General features: G+C 40.0%; 1 protein-coding gene across 3 annotated transcripts in view; it reads right to left on the minus strand.

Moving 5' to 3' along the window:
* Positions 1-1,772: 1,772 nt before the first annotated feature.
* The window catches only part of pcbp3 (poly(rC) binding protein 3), a 44,671-nt gene continuing 19,921 nt past the window's right edge, over positions 1,773-26,522 (minus strand). The window contains exons 2-17 of one of the 3 annotated variants that reach the window (XM_047601168.1): positions 23,630-23,690; positions 23,448-23,506; positions 22,315-22,442; positions 21,982-22,102; positions 15,162-15,317; positions 13,994-14,017; positions 13,851-13,883; positions 13,507-13,623; positions 13,115-13,246; positions 12,606-12,734; positions 10,912-10,986; positions 9,946-9,987; positions 9,119-9,194; positions 6,654-6,706; positions 5,933-6,102; positions 1,773-4,271 (exon numbers count right to left, since the gene is read on the minus strand). In XM_047601168.1, coding sequence (XP_047457124.1) covers positions 4,217-4,271; positions 5,933-6,102; positions 6,654-6,706; positions 9,119-9,194; positions 9,946-9,987; positions 10,912-10,986; positions 12,606-12,734; positions 13,115-13,246; positions 13,507-13,623; positions 13,851-13,883; positions 13,994-14,017; positions 15,162-15,317; positions 21,982-22,014 — 1,095 coding nt within the window. In that variant the 5' untranslated portion in view covers positions 22,015-22,102; positions 22,315-22,442; positions 23,448-23,506; positions 23,630-23,690 and the 3' untranslated portion in view covers positions 1,773-4,216. Of the gene's footprint in view, positions 4,272-5,932; positions 6,103-6,653; positions 6,707-9,118; positions 9,198-9,945; positions 9,988-10,911; positions 10,987-12,605; positions 12,735-13,114; positions 13,247-13,506; positions 13,624-13,850; positions 13,884-13,993; positions 14,018-15,161; positions 15,318-21,981; positions 22,116-22,314; positions 22,443-23,447; positions 23,507-23,629; positions 23,691-26,522 lie in introns of all 3 variants that reach the window. The other 2 variants (XM_047601166.1, XM_047601167.1) reach the window with 2 other exon arrangements.

A 26,522-nucleotide genomic window follows, 5' to 3' on the forward strand; every position in this document is an offset into this window, starting at 1 on the left:
ATGCTAAACATGCTATTACCAAGTGGATCAGTCACAGCTCTTATGGTCTGTGCTGCTGGGGAGCGTAGTTACGTCTCCCCTCTATAGAGGGTTAACTTGGCCTAATTTGGAATCAAACCTACTCAGTGGGAAGACCCAGGTCATCACTACCCATGTGTCAACCTCCCTTTGCAGGATACAAGAGCACTGCTTGGTTTCTTACCATGACTTACCCTCTAGTAGAGTCAAGAAGAAAATGCTGACCCTGCATGCATCACAAATCACTGGATTACACTGGTGTACTTTCAATATTTCCCAGCCAAGACTTTAAAAAGACTTTGTCCTATTAGTCACACATCATAACACTCAATCTCCACTAGGTGAATCATTGCAGCTCTATTGAAAACAAGCAAAGAAGTTGCATTATATTTCATGTGCTGATGTTTTTGCATTAGTCACTAATATCTAACTAGTGATATGTCATCTAGACTAGACTCACATCATCATGGCCTTGTTTTAGGGAAATAAACCCTTGGATGACAGAAGTGTAAACCAGTTTAAATGAATAACTTGTGTTTTTTTACTTTCATATTAACACCTGGTTCATAATATCAGTGCAGCCGATGCTTCTCAGCTGCACTGCGTATCAGGACAGTGGCATCGAGCCTGTGGCTCATCTCACTTGCAGAATCAAGGTAAGTGAATCATGAATTAGACAGAAACGCAGCCTCCTGTGAAGCACCTCAGACAAACAATAGATTGTCGCGGCTGTGAGAGCACCGTCTTACTACTAGACTGGATTCTATTTGTAGAGCTGGACAGGAAGGTGATGTTTCTCGGTGGTAATTTGTTTATATGGATACTCAGTGAGGTAAAAATAGATGTTCAGCATGTCTCTGACTACACAGTGGGGTTATTATCCCAACTTTATGCTGGGAGACTAAACACTAACAAGGAATAAATGAAGCTTCACCTCTGTGCTGTATCTTGCATGTTTTGTCCAAATATATTTAGTAGATGTGGTGTCTTTGTGCGTATTACAAACAGATGTAATGTTCCTGATGGTTCGGTTGTGCTCTGCTGTTCCATTGTAATGTCGCTGCTGAGTGTCGTTTGTTTCCCCTGTGACTGGAGACACATTTCACAGATGTGAACTGGAAACAGAAACTTTCCTCCCTCTGCACTGAATCCTTGGGCTTCATAGAGGGACACATTACTCCGTGATTCAAAAGTTCTGTTAATGCTGCTGACGAGTGTTGACGAGGTTCTTATGTTCTGTAGTTCTCGTGTCTTGGGGGAAGACAAATTAAAGGAGTGAACAACGTGACCTCCGGTTAATAAGAAATATAAAACACATCTGCACTGTGCATTCTTGCTTCAATTGCCGCTCTCAGTGTTCAATTCTCTGCACTGAGTCAATCTGCAGGCGCCTCATTGAAAATGCAGACACACCAGAGTGTTCTTTCCCATTTTCCAGCAGAACTTTCCACCACACAAGTCTGTCAAGTTTTTTAAGTTTCTAGTCCTGAGTTCAGTCTTTTACTGGGACTGTTCCTAATTTTCAACCAATGCTCTGAGATTGTATTATTACGTGCAAATACTTGTATGTGGTGGACTTTGCCTTTCAAACAAACTGAAGTTGACTTTTACCTGCAGAGAGAAAACACGTAAGCGTGAGTATGTCCAGATAAATGTGTAAATTATTTAAATTTTATATTGAGATGAATTTTATTTTGTTACAATAATGAAATATAATTCATGGAAAGATCTGAGGTAAACATATGAGGCATGAGTCAAGGGAAAAAACACAAACTTTATTATCTCCTTTTTACAAAACATTTCAGGATCAACCTCAATAAATAACAAGTCTGATACTTAATGGTGTAAATGATAAAACTTAAACACGATCAAACACATTTCCTAAAACTGTCTAATAATCAGCTCCCACATTTCAAAGTCCGCTGCACCGAGAAAAAGGCAACTGAGATGATTGCAAACTGGTCACATTTTTAATTGACTGCATCTTTGTTAGTTAACCTGTCTGCAAGACCAGCAGGCGCCCAAACACGGCCATGATCTGGCAGCTTACACACCACACTAAACTACTTAAAGACCAGATTCTGGAGAAGGTGGATTCCTTGAATGATGATGCAAAACGAGAACAGAGCAAACCTTAAAATGAGAAACTCCTCATTCTGACTTGGGAGTGTTCAGGTATTACTCTAAGATGGTTCAAACCCACTGCACCTGATGAACAGACTCAACTGAGAAGGTTAAACTAAACCCGGTTCTGGATAAATTGGAAAACATTTTCAGCGTCCTGGTAAAATGTTCCAAGTCTGACATTAATGGTAACAACTGTAGCGCACAACAATGAACACATCTTAATGTAATGAAGTGTGAAACAATGGTCAGTGTGGGACAAAAATGAAAAGATGGACTCACCATCAGTCATGTTAAATAAACTCTTATTAAAAGGAGCAAATCTTTTCTCCGTTTCTTCTATATCTCTATGACAATATTCAGTAAAAGGCAGAACCTTTTTAAACACTTAGTGAGGCCTGGTCATTTTATGTTCATCTCAATAGAAAATAACACGTATGTAGTTCTATGTATACGTAGTGTGAGAGCAAACTCCCCAACTCTTAATCATTTTTCCATTGTACTCCTCAGATTAATGTGTTGTAATCCAAATGTTAATATTTAAATACATTCAGTGTTAGATTGAACAACAGGGCCACTCACTGTTTCTGTCTGGAACAAACCAAAAGAACCACAAAGTAGCACCAAACACAAATATATGCAAATACACGTTTTCATTCTTTTATATGAAGAAGCCAGCGTTTTAGAACCAGGAGCACGCTGCCTGTACTGGATGTGAAATGACTGTAACAGGTGTGAGGAAGGAGCGAACGAACAGACATCATGATCATGAGTCTCACATCCCAGGAGCTTTTTTAACCCGCCCTCGATGTGCACTTAGCTCCTGAAACCAGTGGGATGTGAATGCAAACAGGCAGCCCTCGGAGCTCTGCGAGCAGCTCATGCCTCTTGTCGTTGCTGTGAGATGGCGGCGTGGATAACATGATTGCATGGCTGTGGAGTATAGGTGAATAAAATGGGCTTCATTAAATGCATGCATTGAAATTTCAGTCTTCGCTGTGATCAGATACTTGACGTGTTTTCATTTTTCCTTCTCACAGTTTTGTCACCGAACTAAGAAGTGACTGATATTTGTGCATTAGCGTGACTTACACACAAACTGCAGTCAGACCCACATCCACCCCAGTGCCCTGCTCCAGCCGGCCTCCACACGTATCATTTTACATTAATTTTAAATGTGCAAGGCTTTGTCATCATGCAGAGCATTCTATAGTAGGACACTAACTTCATGGAAGGTGAAGTCAGTCCGAGTTGTTTAAAGTTACTTGTTGAATATTTGTGTTGAGTAATGCATCGTCTAAGATGTGAAGTCAGCGTATAATGATGTGGGCTTTGATTCTAACCGAACTCTTTGCTCTCAGGTTCCAGCAGGAACAGCACAGTGACGTGTTAAAAACGTGGGGTGAAACAAGGCGATGCGGTGGCAGTGGAACAGAAATATGAAGCCAGAGAAAATGAAACGAGTGTGAAATAAGAATAAGATTTGCTTGAATGTGGAGGTTATGCTGCAGCAGCTGCCTTTGTGCTTGGATCTCCTGCCACACTTGTCCTGCAGACACATATTTTTCCATTGCGTAAAACATTTCTACAGCAACTTAACGAAACCGTACAAACCCTCTCATGAAACCATGCATTCAAATGAAGAAAGAAAAAAAGAATTTGCATCATGAAATATCTACATATAACTTCCCTGAAAAAGGGGCATCACATCGCTCGTCTTCCTAACAGCGTTGCTCTATGGCAGTCGTTCTTAGTGTTCTTTTTCTTAGTATTTTTTTTTTATTTCCACTTTTTTATTAATTTTAATCTTTGCAGACAATGACACAATAGGACTGAATAGGCAAAATTATCTAATATAGTAACCACGAAAAGAAATAGTTCTTGGAATGATACATGCTAAATAAATAGCTAAAGGAATGATTTGACACTTTTTTGGAAAATGCAGTAATCTGCTTATAGTTCTAAAACAGACTAATGCTTAAGTGTTATGCACAGGGGACAACACATGGAGGTTAACTGTGAAGCTGCGGTTTTGGGATCAGCTTCTGGAATGAGAACCAGATGTGGGGCGACTTCAGGATGTCGTCATGGAGGAGGGGTCATTCCACATGGCCGCCACGTCCCTGAACCTGCCAGTGGAAATGTGTGAAAGCAGCAGCCGTTAGTTTCTTTGGTTTCCTAAAATCCCCTTTACAAGCAAAAAACCAAAAAACAACAACACAAACACAAAGTGGTGTTTGCTGAGCGTTCGGATTCTCCTGCGCTGATGCTGATAACATTAGACTTTGAGGTGTAGGCGGCCTGTGACCAACGGTTTTTCTCAGAGCTGAGGATTTTACGTTAGTTTTCACGGCCGATAATAAATCAGAGGTTTCAGTGGATGAAGGGAAAAAGAGGAAGTGGAGCACGACAAGAAAAGTACCAAAGTAATTTGTATTTTACTGCTGTGCACTCACGGTATCTGACTGAACAGACCTGGATTATCTTTGTCTTGGAGTTGTTTTCACTTTCAGTTAATCACATTCATGTAGAAGAATAACAGTAGTTTTACTCTATTTGTTTGAGATACGACACATTTTATTTTATGTGATTTAACAAATCTATCATGAACAAATTCATCAGTTTTCCAAACTGAACATTTAATGTTTCATTTATTGATTGATTGAGCTTCATTTATTTTGAATATATTCAAAAGAAAAATAAATAAATTTAAAAAAAAAACGTACAAGAAACATGCAATATGTTTTAAAAGGAGTGGGAGGATGTAAAACGTATCTAGTTCCATCTCTTCTCCATCAGCTCTTTAACTTGAATGTTTCCATATTTTACAAAAGGAACCAGTTTCTACGCCGTACGTCAGTGATCTAACAAAAATACAACAACAACAACCAACAAGGTGCGGTAGTTACTATTAATGTAGTGTGATACTTCCTGTTTCATCCATACATCTCTGGAGTGTTATATTTTTATACATTTTTTAAAAAGATTTCATCATGTCTGAGCATCGCTTCAGATCTGTCTGGATCCCGTTCCATAATTAAACACTGCACCTAGAAACACAAAGGCTTCTCATTCTCGTGTGTGACCTGTGAATTTTAAAACTAAAATTTCCCTCAAATCATAACCTCCATCTCCATTCTGAAAATATTTGAATAGTAGATGGTAATGAATAATTTTTTGCACATTATTTGTGCTGTTTGCTGTTCAACAACGGCAACGTTCTTACTGCTGTTTTTGTGACATGATGAGTGGATGCAGTGAATTTATTGATTATTCATTAACTTATTGATCATCCACTCATTTGCACAGTTTACTTGTTTCAACAGCTGGTAACGCTCACTTACTTCTAAAGAGTTATTTCTTTCCTTGCAGAACGTTTGATGAAAAACCACATTATTTGTGGCCTTATGCAGATACTGTGCACGTTCTAGCTGCTCATCAGAGCATCGGTGTCATGAATGTGAAAACTAAACTAGAAAGGTTCCTAAGCTCAATCCCAGATGGATAGATGGATAGATGGATAGATGGATAGATAGATAGATGGATAGATAGATGGATAGATAGATAGATGGATAGATAGATAGATAGATGGATAGATAGATAGATGGATAGATAGATAGATAGATGGATAGATAGATAGATAGATGGATAGATAGATAGATAGATAGATGGATAGATAGATAGATAGATAGATAGATAGATAGATAGATAGATAGATAGATAGATAGATAGATAGATAGATAGATAGATAGATAGATAGATGCCTCTGCCTGCGGTATCCAGTGGTTACCTGGCGTTGATGAGATACTGGGCCAGGCTGATGTTAGCAGGGGTCCCCGTGATGGTGATCTGGCGCTCGGATGAACCCTCCATGGCGTTTGCGATTTTGATCTGCGCCCCAGACATCTGTCGAATCTCGTTTATTTTGGTTCCCTGGCGTCCGATGATGCATCCTATTAGCTGCAGGGGAAAAAATAAAACACACAACACCACAAGACTAGAACACACTATGCGATATAAATACAAGCAGCTTTAAATGTATGTGGAACTGTGAGAGGAGGGAAAGCAGGTTAAACAGACGCATGTCTAGAGTCTGTGTTTCCAGCGTCAGGTGGACGTGTAATGGGAGAAGCTCAGGTGTGATGGAGCTTGGCTGTGAACGGCCTTTGTGCTGATGCTTAATACATCAGAGAAAGTCTAATGGGTTATGAAATGGTGTAAGTTTAATTTAAACGAAGGACATTTTGTTTGATTAATGACGGCTTGGTCAGCAGGACAGCTGAGAGGGGAACGTTCTTCAGTTTGAAGGATCATTGTTGACCATTGTCTAACTTTTGTTCACATTACTTGTAAATGTTTCACTTATCAGTGTATTAAGCCGCCACCTTCATGGTTACATGTTCAGTGAAGCAGATCAGTCTGAAGTCACATATTTTCACTTCTTAGCATCATTTGAAGAACAGATGAACACGTTCCTCAGGTTTCAGCCTGAAGGAAGCAGCTTTACTCACATCGTTAGGAATGGTGAGTTCATGGGTGCTGGCTGGAGGGCTGGCATCCAAACCTGAGTTAGGGAACAACGGTGTAAGAAAGGACATTTGAATGTGAAAGGAATTCACTTTAGCAGAGTTGAAACCTTCTTCTTTATAAATGTAAAGCCTGTTTAAAGCCATATTGTGCAATGACATCTTTACAGGACAGGACCCACATCACCCAGAGGGACATGATCAGGATGAACTGACACAGACACCTGTTCACAAAGCATCATGGGAAGCTCTGATCATTATTACTGAAAGCTGCTTGGTTCAGCTCAGTCTCTCTGGAACAACAGCTGTGAAATCGCTCCAAAAATAAAACAACAAAACACTGTTGCTGCCATCGTTTAAAAAACAGTGAAAATGTCCCTCTCCAGACAAGTTTTATAGCTTTTAAATCAGCTGTTAATATAGGCATTGTTTTTTTTTTTTTTTTTGCCTTTCTTGGCTTCGATCTCTCCTTCACAACAACTAATCATTTTATACCATTTTATTGTTTTCTGTCTTCAATGTGAAAATAAACAAATAAACTACAGCCAAGACAACTGTGCTTTTGAACTGGAAACAACTCAACGTTCTTACAGAATATTATTTTCCAAAAAGCTCCACTCACACAAAGAAGTAATATATCTGCTTTTAATGATACATGGAACCTCTTTTCATGACATTCTATCATGATAGCTGAGCAGAATGAGTAGACGTGGCAGGAAGACAAAGAACATGAGGACTAGAACATGGGGACAGAAAGAAAGTAATGGTGCGTTTCATTTGTGCTATGAAGTCAGACTATTCAAACTATTTCCTTCTCTAAAAGTCGTAGAATTCTCACTAACCATGAGTTGAGTTTCCAAGATGGCCGCCCCCGTGTGAACAGCAACTAGAAGCTCCTGTAACATTTCGTTTATCAGCTCCTCTGATTATTTTTTGTTGACAGACAGTATTTTTCCACGTACAAATGTTGAAATACTGTTATAGTGTAATTGAAGATTTTTATGTTATTTGGGAACTAGGAGCCCATGTCGCACTAACAACGGCTAAAAACAAAGGTCTGGTAAAACCAAAACAGAGACAAACACCATTGTGGCAAACTGGGATTAATAGTGTATTTTTTAATACATTTAAATTAAACAATTAAAACTTTTGAATATAACCTCTGACTTCTAATTCTAGTACAACTTGTGTTACTTAATGAGCCTAAATTTAGTTTAACATTATAGTCATAATATCAGTTAATATCAAGAATTTAAAAAATATATAGAACACAAACACAAAGAACACACCAAGTTTCCACCAAGTTATATTCAGACAAGGAAGGAGCTTTGCTGGACTCCGAATTACTGAATTCCACCCTCTGAACCGTAACAACGAACAGGACACCAAGGAACTCGACAATATAAAACAGGACACTCAAAACAGACAGAGTTGTGACGGTTACATCCTGGAGCCTTGTGTTTCTCAGGGAAGCAACACACATGTAGATGTGAGCAGCCAACCCTCATCCACGGCTCCTCTGATGCTCATGTGCCCAATGTTTAGGTGGTGGACAGGGGGCAGTGTGGGCGCCCTGGACCCTGGCTGGTCCGGAACCAGCATTAACAAATCTGGCCTGGTTCCTTGAACCAAGAGCTGCAGCTCTGGAGATGCTCTGGCCTCCAGTCATCCAGCCATCACAGCTTATCAAACTCAACACGTCGACTTAGATCTATTTATTTATCCAATTCTAACACAGTTTTGAAGGTGATGTTAAAAGTTGAGCTGCCTTCAGGGTTGATATCAACCTTCACATTCAATTTGCCACAAACACGTGAAAGTGAAAAGAATATATTCAAAGCATCTTTCCTGAAATTGTTGGACCTTTCACTGAATGGTCCTGTTATTATGGATGCGAGTAAACAAACAAACAGCAAAACCAAAAACCAAAAAATAAATAAATAAATAAAAGAGAGCGTATTTGATGGGACCTTGTGATTCAAAAGCACAGATCTTGTATGACGGCAATTTTTTACATCTTTGTAGAAAAATAAGTTTATTTATGAGACTTTAATTTGACCTTTTGTGAGAACGCATACGTGACATTGTACAGGCAAGGTCTTAGGTGAAGCACCTCAATTCAGTTGATGGCAAAATAACGCAAACTGTGTTTTTTTTTATCGTGAAATATTTTAATTTTGAGTAGAAAGTAGAAGCCTCTAAAATGTGTCAGAGGGAGAAATGTGTCTTGTTGCAATTTGGAACACATCGTTTTAAAGCATTTTTTTTTTCTTTCACTGAGAAAATATCAGAAAGAGCCAAGAGAAAAAAAAATATACATAGAAAAAAAAAATCAAAGAAGGATATAAACCACAGGGGCCAAAACATGCTGTGTCAACAGAGAGATAAGGTGCAAGGTAGGGAAAGATTAAAAATGAAGGAAGTGTCTATAGGGCCATGTGGGTACGTACCAGGGAAAGCAGGGGTGGTCTGTCCGAGAGGGGTAAAGGGGGTTTGCTGCATAGCCAACTGGTGGAGCTTGGTCAACTGCTGAAGGGTTAGGAGGGAAAGTAGAACTAAGAAGTTACTGTTACACAGGTCACACTGAGAAATGAATCCAACCAAAACCAGAGTGAAGAAACGGTGAGGTAGGAAGCAATGACACAGGGTGGTGGAGGACAAAAAGGAGGAGAAAAGAGGTAGAGGATGACTGGAGTAGAGACGTCAATCGCTACATAAGTGGATTTTTTTTATTCTTTTCTACCTGTTTCCTGTAATCACAGTCATCTCTTTTAAAGGCGGGATCCATTAACATTACTCAAGTGAAGCCTGCGCGACTCCCACCCAGCGAACCTTTGGTTTTACATGGAGGCCAACGCAGCCGCTCTCACCCCAACATGACGTCCACCCGCTGCTGTGTTATCATTTCCATCAGGCATGAGGGAGGATGATACTTTAACGGATTCATCTCCTTTTCAGGGGAGTTTTAATGAGGGTGTCGGGCCTGTTTTTGACGGATTGTGCCGTCAGACACCACATCCGCTGGCATCAATCACCGGCCAACTTTGAATTAGTGGATGTGACACCACGTAGCTCTAGTGATGCTCTCAGGACAAGGACAGATGAAGGCACATTATAAGTGTAGACTGTATGGTCCACTATAATCAAAGAGGTGCCATTACTGCCTTTGCCTTTATTGACCAGATATGTCTAAAAGAGGCAGTGGCCCTGTTATCACATGTCAGCCTGAAATATAAGTATGAAACAAGTGTAAATAAATAAGAGACTAAGAACTCACATCTGGGTGTGGTATGGCATACTGTCCCTGAATTGTGTAGGCCTGGAAGGGAGGAACGAGAGGCAGGTTTTAGCATCAAGAGATGGAAAAAAAAACCAAATATATATATAAAACTAAGCTCTGTTCAAAGCCTCTCTACTTATTTAAATAGATCTGGTGACTGTACATTTATTAGAGGGACACTGTGGTGAACGATCCTCTAATCAAACACATTAGCATTAGCCATTAGCTTATTCAGTGCAGTAATGAACTGTAGGATAACATGGAGCAGCCACAGGCTTAGATCAGCCAGGAATGCTGCTTATCTCTGAGGTCATGTCAGTAGACAGGACACATGATAAATTTATCTCCTGTTTCATCTTTAATTCAGAAATTCAACCGAACAAACAAAACAACTTCCTCGGGTCAGCTGTGTAATTATTCACGTCAGGCTACACACTGCCCATGTGTGAACTTAGTCAGAGCATAAAGTGTTTCTGTTGCAACACATTCAGACTCTGCTACATGTAAGGAAATCAACGCTGGGCAGCAGACCAACATTATCACACCTCACATGTAGTATTTACACAAGGTTTTACATCATCATGTCTGAACACACATACAAATAGTTACGCACTGTTTTTCTCAAATGTCTTTTGTGCATGAACTTCCAGCAGCTTTCTTGCTGACACTCATGTCATGTATGTGCACACAACAAACCCACCAATGGTGACTGCTCAGTGGACTGACTGAGTGGACATTTGCATGGGACACAATCATTTTTGTGTAATTAATTAATCTTAAACGTGGTGCTTTTCAGACTCTGGACAGAATCCCTGGTCTCATGTGTTTTCTACATCAGCTGTCTGCCTCAAATATCTCATTGATGTAACAGCCAGTGGCTAAGGCTAAAAAACAAACAAACAAAAAACGGGGCTTAAATTAGTTTTGGATCAAACTAATGCTCTGCTTTACCTCGATACGTACCTGGCCACCAGAAAAAATGACTGGTGTGGAGGCAGGCTTTGGGCGATAAGGGATAGTGGCACCTTTAGGTGGAGACTAGAAAGAAAGAAAAGAGAGAGAGAGAGCAGAGTCAGTCAGAGGAAGGAAACTTTGGTGGCACTGGTAGTTTAGCTTAGCATAAAGACTGGAAACAAGAGGAGAAACAGTTCGTCGGCTTTATAGACTTAGACTTAGACAGACTTTAATCATCCACAGGGGAAATTGCTTGGTCACAGTAGCTTAGTTCCACATAAAACACTCTTGAGAACCACAAGTAAAAAGAAAGAAGAAGAATAAAATAAAAATAAAACATAATTTACTAAATTAGCATATGGACAAATGTACAAGAAATAGAGACATAAGTAAATATGTATTATATCCATAAGAAGGATTAATAATGTGCAATAATGTGTATTAATGTGAATAACTTGGAGTTATCTGTGATATAAAGGTGAATAGAAAAGAAGCCCTGCAGCGTTCACTGTGGGAGTGGAGCTTAATTAGCTTAGCATATAAAAAAAGTCGGTTGTTTCAGGCCTAATAATAAAATCCACCGAGCAGCACAGAAGACTTCCACAAGGCAATGCCAGACAATTTCATACCTGACCTTTAAACATGAAGCTGTTAGCTTAGCTTAGCAGAACTAACTGAATACACTAAGCTAAGCTAACGAAGCTGCATGCTGGTTATAGCTTCACATTTACTTAGCAGATAACTGCTAAGCTAACAGGCTAACTGGACTAGACGGTGGTAGTCCTGCCCATGTTCTCATCTGACTGCTACCAAAAAGAACATAAATACGTTTTTAACATACTGTGGGCTCATACAAAATGATTTTCAGACACAATATTAGCAAATATCCTTTTAGGCAAAAGACAGTTTTGAATGGTTCACTTGGCAATTTATTCTGTTCATAGAATCCAGGTAGTCACATTTCACAAGGAACTGTTTCTATGACAGATAATTTGACTGGAAAATCTTGTTTTTTGAAATATATATTTAAAAATGCACCATCCTTTTCCCCCAAGCCAGCAGTGAGGTAGTCACAGAGAGGTTCAGAAAGCTTTCCAAACTTAATTTAATGACACAGAGTTATCGATTCATGCTGCGCTGCAACCACGATGCTATTCAAGGCAATGGAGCGGCCTTAATCAAATTCCCTCTGTAGCTGCTGTAGTGGGAGGAATATGCTTCAAACGCAATATCCAGACATGACAATGATTCTGTATATTGTTTATGTGTCAAGTGAGCTGGAAAAGAGGAACTGAATTAAGTGGTGATTACAGATGGCTTCTGCTTTGGAATTTTCAAAATACTTAGACTACAAATATCTCCTGAGTTACTTTTTAATATGTAAATACAACACAGCGGCAACAGAATGGAAAATCCATGGGCGCTGCCTTCTCCTCGGCTATTGCCCTCTCAGTGCCTCCATTACCACAGGAGAAATTGCTTGACATCTATGGACATTAGTTGCCAGGTGTTTAAAAATCCGCTCTTGGGAAAATGTGTTTTACCAGTGAATGTGAATGTGAATACTGAAGGAGATTTGGCCTCATATGTTGAGCCAGAAAATGAATGCAGCCTCATTCATGTCCATACATGTTTTTCTAGAGCCTTTTTCTAACATTTCCAGGAAAATTGATGCTCTGCTGCTAAATCTTTACATACTTTACCTCCAGCATGACCACACAGATTTGTTTGACACACTGGATGATGGCTTCTGGGGTCCCGGAGATTGTCACTGCACGTTCTGTGGAGTTGGGCAACATGTCGCCCGCCACCTGAACCTGGGCCCCTGTGGACTAGAGCAGAGACAAGGGGCTTTGAGGCACTTACGGAGCGCTTCAGGAGGTCATTCATCCCCTCAGACATCAGAATACACAACACTAACTGTTAGTGGTCTAACGTTAATGGTTTGGATGATTGCACTCACACTGACACACTGAGGCTCACATGTCTGTGTATCTCAGATACACTGGACTGTCTTTACTACCTCATTCTTATTCTATTTTTAAGATTATTTCATTTTATTTTCATTCTTATGTCTATGTCTGGTTCATATGTGAACAATTTATGTTATGTAGATAGGACACTTTGATTTTTGCATTAAGAAAGAAGGTGAACATGGGAAAAAAACATCTTCTATGTTGATCATGGTTCATTCGTTACATGCTTCATATACCTCTCTCATTTCTTTAATTTTGGAGCCTCCTTTCCCTATAAGGGAGCCACACTGACTGGCCGGGACAACCAGTCTTAAGGTGACCGGGGGCTTGCTGGTTGCTGGACTGTTGCTCATAGAATTGATTATGTCCTAAGAAAATAAAAAATAAATAAATAACAGATACATCACTTCACACGAGACATATTTTATCGATGCAAGTCCAAACATTTATGATGTTAAATAAAAAATAATTTTACAAAGTCAAAAGTTTTAACAAATTATCTGGAATTATCTTTAATTTTCAGAGCAAAAGATCTTAAACGGGATTATTTAAATGATCCTATGCTACCTCCGGTGTCCTGACATGATACAAAGAGAGCCCTGCCACTATCTGTACAGACTTATCACACCTCCTCAAATTTGTAGGCGATCATAGCAAAAGCCTTGAAGATGGTGTCTGTTGGCCCAGTGATGGTGACGATCCTCTCTGGACAGTTGCCCTCAGAAATATTGATTCTTGCTCCACTCTGGAAAAAAAAAGCAGCACACACATTCTGCTCTACTGGAGTCAATGCATGTGATGTGAGACTTTAATCTCACAAGAATAAACCCTGACCACATTTAAATAATCTGTTCACCACCACTGAAATTATGACTTTCAATTAGTCTGGGATTCATTTCAATAATTAAAGATCGATGTTATTTGTTGGGGGAACATCTTTGTAATTCTTTGTAATACTTCGGTGAAACCCACCTCTTCTCGCATCTTTTTTACAGTCTCTCCTTTCTGAGGAGAAAAAAATCAACAAATGAAAATTCTAAAAATAATAAAAATATAGTGTGTTTACGTTGTGTGAGTGTGAACGAATAAGTGGAAAAATAATTAAAAATACATACTTTTCCAATTATACTTCCAACCTCCTGCAATGAAAAAGAAAAGACAGAAGTATAAATGTACAGTTAGAGGACATACACAGCTACAAAAGCATTGATTTATATTTATTAAACTCTATTTAAAGTCCCACTTTAAACCCTTTTACTCAACAATAATTTCTAGCCACTACCTTTTCTCCCTGAAACTAAATACACACTAATGTAATGCATGTTTTATACCATGGTCTGCTCTCTTTCTAATGCTGAAGCTAAATCATGATCTCTTTAAGTGGAAGGAGTTTTTAACATGTCTGTAGTTTGCACTGTCAAGGTCTGCATTAAATAAAAACTATAAAGGCTCTTCTAATTTGTTAAAGTGTTAAAGTTCTTCTCATCTACCCTATTCTCCAAACTTGCAGCTCTGAGGCTCATACAGTAGAGCGCGCTAACCAAGCGTGATTGATCTTCTAAGAGCAGGTCAACACACAGCAGCAGCTCTCATCACCACTTTAAGAGCAGGAAACTAAAAAAGGAGAGAGGATGCTACACAGAAGGGCATGAAGAAAAAAATGACAAGGTGATGGTGCCCACTTTCAGGTTCTCCTCTGTGCCCTGGGGCTAAGTACATTTGTTTCCACTTAGTGAGTGCGAAACATGTTCTTTGAGTCCAGTCCAGTGGATCAATACACTCAGTATGAGGGTTCAGAACACCAGCGTCTGATATTTAGTCATGGAGGCTTGGGTGGAGCCCACTGTCATAGTGAAGCTGGGCTGGAGGAGGGGGGTAGCATGCAGCAAAAACACAAGATATTTGTGTTATTTTGTTGATCTATCAGGACAATAGAAGGTGCCAGCTTCTGTGTGGTGAAGGTAGAATCAATGTTTTCCATTAACTAAATCTAAAGTTTGTTGTGAAGTGCTTTTTTGTGCTCATGAATTTGATTTCAGTTATGAATAAAGGCCTGTTAGGGATTTAAACAAAGAGGAGTCCAAGTAGCCCCCAATCTCCAGCTCCACTGTGGGACAAAGTGAAGACTGAGACTTTCTGCTCAATCACTTGCTGATCGTGGTCATTGTTTTAACACCCAGGCCACCTGGATACCCACACAGGTGATTCTATACATAGAAATACTTAAAGGTGAAAGGTGACCTCACTTCACCACAGCTAGCATGATACCCCATGTCTGCTTACCTTCCCATGCATGAGGAGGCGGATGGTCAGGGTGACATTGAGGCCACCCTCTGACTGGACTTTGGTGGGCTCCATACTGCCAAGGAGAAACTGGTCCTGTGATAGGAGGTCCTCAGAAGGAGAAGGAGTGTGGTGATATTCCAGTGAACCAGTCACCTGCAAAACCCAACACCACACAAAAACAATGTTAACACTTTCATATGGAACAGGCATATCATATTAATGCATGTCCTTTTTCATGTGGCAGTAACTTTACTGAAACGTAGTAATATATGTTTAATTGTGCTTAACTTCCTGTTCCTGTACTGTGCAGTACGGCTGCTTGCAGATTGTTGTGGCTTCTTTCACTCCAAAACCAGAGTTCCATAGTTCATTGTGAAACTTCCACCACATTCTGATCTTAATCAACTTTGGTCAGTTAGCTTTAGCGGTTTACCAGCCAGGGAAACAGTGGGGCAGCAGGGTTACAGTATGAAAGAAGCATAGTCCTACACCCTGGTCCATAGCTCACCACCAACAACCTTCACGCTTGAATCCATGTTCCCCACTTACACGCTCGCTGAGGAACCAAGCGCTAAGTTTGGACCCAGTCTGACCAATGATGACATGTTTAGTCGCATGTCGTCATCCCACTGATGCTTTTCTGAACACTTAAAGAGAATCAAATGCTCCAATACAAAAACTGCACAATTACAAGAATGACCTCAGCAGACAGAAAAACATATTATGCCTCCGTTTAAGGTTTTCCATCTTAGTTAGATTTCAGTTTTTGCAGTGCAGTGCTCCTCCATGTGCCCCTGGCTCTTTTAAAGTGTGCAGAGAAAGCACTTATGGATTTAAAACTACACTAAAAGCAAACTAAAGGCCTGCGTGAGCATATTTTTAATTTATTATTATGGTGAGAAGTACATACCTTGATCTACTTCTGCAGAAAATGATTCTTCACCATCTCACAACAAATAAAAATACTAGCTGTGTGTTGAAGCTAGCAGGCTAATTGGAGGAGCTCCTTTCACTAACCAGAATATAACGAGTTGAGTTGGAAAGTCAAATAACATCTAAATGAAAGACCACGGTGTAAATTACAGGTCCCAAGCCCTTAGTGAGCCTTATTTCCCACGACCCTGATAGTTGATTTGATGCACTGAAAACAGAAGGGGGTAAGGAAGATGGGTGGGGGGGTGGGTGTCTACAGTTGACACAGAATCTTGGAGAAATAATTCATGAACTGAGGTTCAGTGTGAAATAAAAAAAAAAAAAAAAACTTATCTTACTTACTTTTTGTCCACATCTTAAACCAACAAAACTCAAGATCATAAAAAGGACTTAATGGATTTTCTTTCTTTTAATACTTGATATATAATTTACAGTAAAATAATAGATGTTCCTCATGCTGTTTAAGGAGCAGTTAAGGTTTATGTAAAGTCAGTTGGTATTTCGTGTGTTTTATGGTGAAATAAGTCTTAAAAATCTGAACTTAGAGGAAACAGTGATTAAAAAACTTTTTTTAAAAAAGTGTTTCTAATGTAACATTAGGGTAAAAGCTTCACATTATTTCTTGGTAAAGGTCAGTGATGAATGAAGTCAGCCACAAAATTCATCATTTTCACAACTTTGTATAGGCTGTGTGTCTAGACCGTTTCCATCACATATCATCTCTGAATGTGTGATTATCTTTGAAAAGATTCGCTGACGATTGAAAGTCTACTGAATGCCCATCTAATCATTCCTGATGCCCAGTTATTGTGTTCCCAAGGACAACCGGTGCTCCAGGGATCCCAGCACACACAGTGTAAAGAATGACAAAAGAAACCCAACACAATGTTGTTTAAATGGTTAAATGAATCTGCAGCATACATTATAACATAATGCAAACATTTTACTCAACTGATGATGTGTAGACTTTCATTCACCAGCACGTTTGCAGACTAAAGTCACAGCATTGTCTCGATCTGATCTTTGTGTGCATTTGATCCTCCCTTTTGCCCCAGAACCATTCTGTGACCTGTCATGTCCAATCAGTCTGCCCAGTTAAGAGCTCAGCCTCAAATACAGTCGCAAGCTGACGGCCACTTGCATTGTTTCTCCGCCACCTAGCATTAGCTTGGAGGGCTAATTCACAGAGTCCGTGGTTGTTAGCTTCAGTGCTATGCTAGCTGACTCTTTTCCCTGTTGTTCTGTCTAACCAGGAAATGTGCAAAGACGTGCAATTGTTTTCTTTTCTTTCTTTTTTCTTCTTTTACTGACATAGTGTCAGTAGTCCTCAGTGGAGAGGAAGACAGGAATGCTTTAGAGTCTGTGTTGCATCATGACCACATGAAAACATATATACACATACACATTATTAGTTAACCAGTCTGATAGCAAATAATTATTAGGATTCCAGCCAGAGATAGAGAGAAATCTGAGGATAACAAAAACCCATGACTTCTATTATTGTTTATACACATATGTGATATTAGCAAACCACGTTATCACACCCCTGGAAAACTTGAAATCTGTGTCTGATCTGCTTAATTGTCTCCCGCTCTCCAAGATGTCATCCATTAATCCCCAGGAGCCGAAGGGGCCCAGAATAAGATATGGACTATTAGAGATTTAGAAATGTTTCTTTACCTTTGTGCAGCTCCAAACAGACGACCACCGCCTCAGATGTTAACAGGAGATTAACAAAATGGAAAACCTGAATATTATAAGATCCTGTCACTAAGACAAGACGCCACGCTGGCAAGCCATTGGCCAAGACATGGAGTCATGTGGGCGATGAATCACAACTTGTGACGTCACATTTGGCAACTGACCCAAAAATACTTCGTAATTTGGACGATTGCTGCAGCCGACCGATGCACTTCGTCATGTTTCGGTCATTCCATGGACGAGTGTCCTCTTCTACATGGGCAGTGGACATGATGGGTGCCCCAGATTAGGATGCTGCCCCTTAGGGTGTGTGTGTGTTTGTGTGTGTTTAGGGTGGGGGTGGGAGGTGACATGGGTGCCTGGATATTCTAAGTGACATATGGGCAAAGCCATAGAACACGCTTGCTAAATTCTAATGTCAGCGCGTTGCTAACATCGGCTGATCTTACCAGCATTATACCACAAAGCTTTGGTTCACACAGAGTTCAGTACAGTAACTCTCAGACTGAAATATATTATGAATAAAACAAAACAGAAATAGTTTTTATCTTGCTGCAACACACCTTGTGGTTTGGTGATGATAATAAATATTCTTTTCATGAAAGTAAAAAATAATCATATATTTACAGTTTACTTGGTTATTTTCTTTTTCAGGTTTAATATTTTGAACCCAGTGTATCTGTTCATATTTTTGTGCCCTGATGATGCAGCCTAGAGCTGAACCTGAACCAGTTCATAGAGGCTGAAAAGATCTAGTGAGCTAATGATTTATTGGGGGATGATTCACTTTTCACATTATACATGCAGTAGTATTAAGAAATACTGCATAAACATGCAATGCTATGCAGATGACACCCAGCTATATTTATCCATGAAACCAGATGGAACTGGTGAGGACTGCTTTCTTTCACCTGTGTAATATCGTCAACATCCTGTCTCAGAGTGATGCTGAAAAAATACTTCATGCATTTGTGTCTTCCAGACTGGATTACTGTAACTCACTACTGTCCACATAGATCTTCAATTGATTCAAAACGCTGCAGCAAAAGCACTGACGGGAATTATTAGCAAGAGAGATCATATTACTCCAGTTTTAGCTTCTCTTCCCAGTAAAATGCTGAATAGTGTTTAAAATCTTCCTAAGAGCCTTAAAGGTCTAGCTCCATCCTCAAAATACCACATCATCCCAATAGATCACTTTGCTCTCTAAGTTCAGGGATACTTGTGTTGCCTGGAGTTTTGTAAAGTAGTCGTACTATAATCTCATTATAATTAGAGCTGGTCTGAACCATCCCTTAGTTACGGTGCTATATTCCATGCACTGAGCACATGTCCTCTACGTTATTCTCTCTCACACTGAGCTATCCTCTCATCTCTTTTATTTTTCTCATGCATTGTTTGCTACTACCATATAGCATGTTTATAGCTGTGGGTCCTTCTCTTTTTCCATTTCTCTTTTGTCAATTAAAATGTATTTAATGATGAGACCGTATATGAAAGAGGTGCAGTTTGATCCCCAGAAAATGTATCAAGAAGAAATGGAACCTCTAATAAAGGAAGAAAAATGTTGCATGCTGTTTGTTTTAGCTAATCTTAAACTGGGAATGCTAACAGGTCTGGAAAGCATCCTACAGATAAGAGTGACTGCAACTGCCAATGTTGCTAATATTCAGGAGGAGCAGGACTCTAATTACATGCTTCAAACGACATTCAAACAAAAGTGATTAAATAGGTCAGTGGTACTCGTTTCTCTGAGGACAAATACTTGATGAAGGCAGTCGGTGCATAAGGATTTCCTGGACTGATAAAGCTGTCGACCCGTTTTAGATGAGCTACGTTTCCAAGCAAACTATTAAACTGATGAAACCTTTACGTTCAGTGTGATGATGATTTTAAAATAAAGCCACCATGACAATGAAAAGCTATTCAAAAACCACCAAGACACATACTAAACCACCCAACATACTGATCAAGGACACAGACTTACTTAACTTCTCCACTCTTTAGAAAACAGCACAAGCAGAGAGCACATACAATGTCTGGAGAAGAATAAATGTACATGGTTGTGTTTCAAAATCAGCATTATACACAATATATTAGCAGCAGACGCTGCATGTGTTCATGTTCGTCATTTACAGCTGACGAACTTTGGAAGTGAAATGTGCATCAGTGCAGTTAGAGCAGCCCTCACACGTTGTTTCTTTTACGTGTGTGGATTAACCACGGCTGAGAACCTTGACAGACTTATTATAGTTAAATAATAAGTCTCCAGGAACAGATTATTATTAATTACATTTTCACAGCTCACATTGCTCCTCCTTGGCCATTTAAGGGATAACTCCAGGAGGCTGTAACTACTGCAAGCAAAATAATGAGGGCAGGTCTGCTGCTGGTCTTAAAGAACCATGTCTTCTACCACATACAGAGACGTCTTAGGTGTCAATGAGCTCTGGTGTGAGTGTAACCACTTGATAAATCCTCACACTGATTACCAGATTTGATCTTTCTTTTACACAGGTAGGTTTCCAGCTGGACCACAGCAGTTATACTAGGAAATACTTGGAATGGAAGCAGTAGTAGTGAGAAGTGAGTGTATCATTGTGGAGAACAAGTACAACAATCATAGAATGAGTGCTTTTCTGTGTATAATTCAGGACACACCTCTCTGTTTCAGTGTGATGCTGCTCTCAGTGCTACAGATCCATACGATCTTTAACACTTGGCTGAACGTTTATTACAGGAAGCCAAGTGTTGTGTTCGTGTCTAGTTCATTTATCTGTACAGCATATTAAAGAGTCTCCATTATATGCTCAGAGGCATCAGAAGCCCATTATTCTTCCCTTATAAGGTTCTGGAAGGAAGTCAGTATATGTCAATCAGTCAAACCTACAGAGGGAGCCGGCTTATGTTTAATATATGTTTACTTCTTTTTCCCCCCATGGGATCAGTGTACAGCATAGAGCTCTGCTGCAGGTATTACACAGTCAAAATGCACATACATGAGTATGCACCGGCACGTACGAACATGTACGGGTGGTGTACACCCTCTGCAGGTTTCAGTCTAAGGGCTAACACACACACACAGTTAAGATTCACCATCACAGATCAGATAAAATCATCCTTTCTCAGAGAACCAGGAGAAAGGAACTGGCTAGCTCTAACCTTCTTTCTCTAACCATTTCATTAATCGCACTGGATAAATAAATAAAGTATCGATCTGTCTCCCAACTTCATTCATACAGCAAAATGCATGTTAAGTAGCACTGAAGCTTGGTTTCAAAGTGTTTCAGTGAAAGTTCTCAGTTTGGCTGGAACAGAACAATGCTGGTCTGGTGTAGGTGAGTGGTTCATGTCTGAGTAAGATCCATGTGAATGGATCCTGGGTCCAAATGTTTCATGGTAATTTACTCCTCCTGTCAGTGGTCATAATGTTATGCCTGATCGGTGCCTGATGGTATGATTCAGCATCAGTGGCTAGTGGTGGCTGAAAGTCATTTATTGGCAGGAGGTTGCTTACACCACATCACTGTAATGGTTTTGTAGGACTGTGTGAACAGAAGCAAACCAGAAAGCAGAGTTGTCCTATGAGCCAAACCATTAGCACCTGCTCTAGTTCCCACTGAGTTCATGTCTGAAATACAATAGAAGAGGACACAACGAGGACACTGGCCACCAACCCAGACACAGACATTTACAGCAGAGATGCTTACAGATACTAGGAGGTGGATTCACATTAACGTTTCCATGTGTTGACAAATTAAATAAATTATGTAAATGACATCTTTGATTATATTGATGCTTCGATGCAGCCATAGTAGACAGAGCTGCTAGTTCAAAAAACTAAACTTTAGGAGTGTATCTTGGTCACTGTGAAGTTAGAACTGCTGCTTTTATTACATACACTAGTGTTGAACAAGCAGAATCATGAGTCTGATACAGACATTTTCTTATATACGTCCTGTTACTACATCCAGAGAGGAGGAGGGTGAAGAGGAGGCAGCAGATAAATGCTGAAGAAACATTGATGGCTTTTCAAATAAAATAAAATCATATGATTTAAAGTTACGTCCTTTTTCACACACGTCTGTGTCTCAGCTTTCATTCAGATCTTCAAAGCAACGACACAGACTCACTGAAATGAGACGTCATCAGCTTCATGTTGACGAATCCAGTCGTTACTCACCAGATTTGCCTGGGTGTTGTGTTCACAGATCATATAGGACACCAGAGGAAAGTGGTCTCACACGGACACAGATCAGTTCTTCAGCCTTTGGACTTCAGTTCAGGTCGATAACCAGCCCATGCTAAAGACAAACACTGATAGTTGTTAATAAAATGTTAAAATGCTGGATAAGAAAACACTGTTACAAGTCTCTGTGAACGTGTTCTTTTTCATGCTGTCATTTGCTATGTTTTCAGATAATTTTAGCATTTTATATTGAAACGACGTAACAAACCACTGTACAACAGCGCTGCATCACAGTTTAAGAGCTAACTCATCATTCACGTTACTCACAGTGTGTGAAAGCAACAACGAGAGGGAGGTGCGTCCGGCCGAAGAGGGGTCCTAAAAGTATCCTGGGTTGTTCCTTCCAGGTCATGTAACCTGTGGCTGTCAGCCTTCCAGCAGAATGGCCGACACACCTGAACAAATCACGGGGTTAGATACGACGAGAGAACACGTGCAAATAGACTCACAACTCCAGCAAACCCCAAAAACCTGCTGCAAATTCACACCACGGACCTGGTTTGCTCTAAACAAACGAGCTAGCTAAACAAGCTAGCTGCTCCATGTGATGCTAATGGTCCCACCACATGTTACTTGATATAAATGAGCCTAAACTGTATATGAAGATTCATTTAACACTTTATTAAAACGGTAACGTTATGAAGTTTAAACTGTAGGTTTTGTCGACCTGTAGCTTTGGCCTGAGGTCTCTGCAGGAGCATAACTTTGATTATACTTTTATTAAGTTGTTCTTAAGCTTTGCTACAGTCAATGGTTTATATTTATAGTTTTTACTATAAACTAGTTTCTGATACTGGTTTACTTATATGTGTATAAATATTAAAGATTCTACAGTAAACAGTAGTAATCTGTAGAGGAATTAAACTACTGTCAGCTACGTTGAGTTATTTTTTAGTTTTGACATGAATGAAGGGTGAAGTTATATTTACTACATTCAGTAACGGGTTCAGCTCTTTTAATTATCTCTTATTAATTATTCTAGTTACAGTTATGGGACTAGAGAAACAGAGGGCTCTGCAGGCTGGAAGTTTCTATGTTTGACTGATGTGAACTTTGGAGGAAAGGTTTTCTGCTCTTCTGTTCCTAATCCCTGTGATCTCTGTTCTCTAATCCATCCTTTATTCCAGTCATACAAACCGTGTTTACTTTTACATCTTATTGTCTTAAATATGGTCAATGTTTTGTCTTTAATTACTAATAATAATAATATTCATTAGTAGAGCAATTATCAGACTGAATTACAAACCCATGAGTTCCAGATAAAGGTCCTGTATTAGAGTCAAATATAAGAGCATTGAAAGAGCTGCACCTTTCTTTCATTTCCCACAAACATGAGAGTATTAACGTGAAACATGAACACTGGGTTGTGACTGTGCATCAAATTCAACACTTCTGCTTACTTTGCTCCACGAGGTCCTCAGAGGATTCTAGGATCAAATCAGCTGCTGATTCAGAGTTTCTGTTTCAGATGAGACAGAGAGAGAGAGAGAGAGAGAGAGAGAGAGAGAGAGAGAGCTGCTGCTAAAGCCTCAGTTTTAAAATATGACACTTACATCAGTGGAAACGTGCTCATGTTTCTTACGTGGTGCAGGTGAGGTGTTCACAGACAGACAGTAGTCCAGGTGAGGGACGGCAGAGGATCCCTGTGAAAGAAATTCAGCTCCAGTTTAGTGCAGTAACAGCGCCCTCTATCGCCATCGGCCCGTATCCAGCTCATTCATGTCCAGACACACCCAGACTCTCAGGAGGTGAACACAGGGAGGCTGTTTTACTTTAGGAGGAGCCCACTGCCCTCTGCTGGTAGTTCAGGAGACAAACAGAGTTCAGTCAGAGGACACAGAATAAATGATGTGGCTGCTTGTTACTGGACCAACAGAGTCACTGTTATAATAGCTCTAATGTTTCAGGCTGAGTACAAATGTACAGATTCTTAGTTTAGGATGTTCTGCCGTTATATATCCAGAGAAACTGAATCTCTTTGTTAATATCTGGTCTGTAAAAACAGGCCGACAGAGTCTGGGATGTTTCTTATAAGTGGTTAATGAACAAGGCTGAACTTATTATTCACAATCCCAACCATCTTCAGGAGTCTGACCTCTTCCCTTCAGGATCCCAAAACAAGGATGGGGTCTCTTCCATCCCTGTTGCCATAGATACGCTCAACCTTCTGGGCGACGTTTGTCTGTGCTCAGGACTAGTTTTATACATCGTTTTTATTTCTCAATTCTTGTTACTATGAACTTTACGCTGTGTTTTTCTCCTACTTTTCACTTTAATGTGTCACATTTTTATTAATAGTATTTTTACTGTTGTATTGTGGCCATTGCCTCTTTCTACTGTGGTTAGTGGTGAAAGTGCTGTATAAATAAAGTTTGATATTGTGTTCTGTTGTCATATGATCTGTGTCCTTGTCCACTGTGTCTCTGATGTCTGCTGCACAATTTATTTCCTTCAGGATATAAATAAATCTGAACTGAACTCTACATGACCAAGATTAAACTATTAAATAAGAAAATAAACCATTTCCTTCATGTCACATTCAGGCACAGACAGATCATGATGTCTGTTCTACAGCAGCTGTAAATCTGTAAGTTAAGTCATTTGTGATTATAAATGCAACAGTAAATAATAGTGGTTATATTAAAATCATTCACACACACACACACACACACACACACACACACACACACACATACACACACACACACACACACACACACACACAGATCCATGAATCTCAGACCCTGATCTCCCCTTTGCTGTAGCTTCTCCCCCGGGGGCAGATGAGGGGCGCTGAGGTCCCTGGAGGCGAAACTCTATTAACAAGCAGCATGAAAGTCAATGAAAAGGACCCCAGCGTGTTCCAGTCCCCTGGCAGTATGAATGTTTAATGATATCTAAAAGGGCTAATTCCCTACCCTCTCATCCTCTCATTAAACATCCTCACAATACCATCACCTCCTCGGATTAGAGCACTGACCCCGTCTCCGTCTCCTTCTCCGCTCTTCATCCGTTTGCACACACAGAACATCACAGAGAAACTCATGCAGCACTTGAGATGTTTGAGAGGAGGCAGCAGAGGACTGTATATCACCATATATACCATACAGTCAACGCCGGGCATGTTGGATGCCCCAGTGTTTGGTGCAGAGCAGCAACGTGGCTGCTAGTCGAGAAGCATGTGGTAAATGCTTGTTTTTATTTGGCTCCTTTCTACCTATTGGCTCTCAGAGTCTAGAACTGAGGACACTTCAGCGTGTGACACGTTGCAGCGATAGGACCACGACCTCACTCTACCCACTGAGCCACAGACACCCCACTATTTACAGTCTGTATGTGAAACATGTGCAGTTCCTGCTTTTAAATAAATAGTTTTTTTGTACCTGGTGTCTACAAACTCTGTAGCAGAGAGACAAGCATGAAAGAAAGAGCAGCGTTGTGTCATTCATGTCTGTGCACAGAGACAAAAGTCCACACAGTGATATTCAAAATATAAGTATGTAAAACTATGAAACTACTGGGGGCATGCATATATTAATAGTATCTATAACACCGTAGCACTTGTGTGGGCGTGGGGTCCAGGTTACTCATATAAAAACCATCAGTGTTGTGTCATTGATGTCAGAAGACTTGGACAGAGACAAAGAGGTGGACGAGCTGGTGAAGTGATGGGAGGAAACAGGCAGGACTGATGGGTGGGCTGCTGTCACTGCAGTCTCCAGTGCATAACGTTGTCTTATTTATCACTATCTGCCAGCAGACCTCTCAGTGAAATGAACGTCCCCGTGGATTTGCTGCGGGAGGTAATGATTTGATGTGTGATGTTCTCTAACCCTCCTGATATGTTTAAAGTCTGAAGCTCTGGGTGAAATAGTTCACAGTGTTTTTTCAGCACGAAAATGGTTCATCTCGTATGATTGGAACCACCTGTCACACACTGCGCTCCAATCACACACACACACACACACACACACACACACACACACACACACACACACACACGCACACGCGCACACACACACACACACTGCACTCCAATCACACACACAAACACACACACACACACACACACAAGAGGCCTTCAACACAATGTGTCGGTAAAAAATGTAACGAGGCACAAATGTACATGAAGTAAATATGAAATATACATTTACTAGATTATTAAAAACAACAATTATGTGCTGAAGGTCAAATAAAAACAACATTCAATGCCCTCAGAAGACCCATGTGGTCATAATGTTATGGCTAACAAATGGCTGAGAAAGAAGAAAGAAAAGAAAAAAGATTTAAAAAGGCTGTGACAGACTATAAAATATAAAATGGGCTTATTGTGTGTCTAATAGCATTTAATTGTAAACGAAGTGTTAAATTTCTCGTCCTCGCCACATAATTAATACAATTTGTGCTTTTAAAGTAAAAACAACTTGTCAAGTCAAATCTGGAATTAGGCCTGAGTTGTTTTGTTCTTGTTTTTA

This window comes from Mugil cephalus, chromosome 12 (genome assembly GCF_022458985.1).
Source record: "Mugil cephalus isolate CIBA_MC_2020 chromosome 12, CIBA_Mcephalus_1.1, whole genome shotgun sequence".
In the NCBI taxonomy this organism is placed as follows: domain Eukaryota; kingdom Metazoa; phylum Chordata; class Actinopteri; order Mugiliformes; family Mugilidae; genus Mugil; species Mugil cephalus.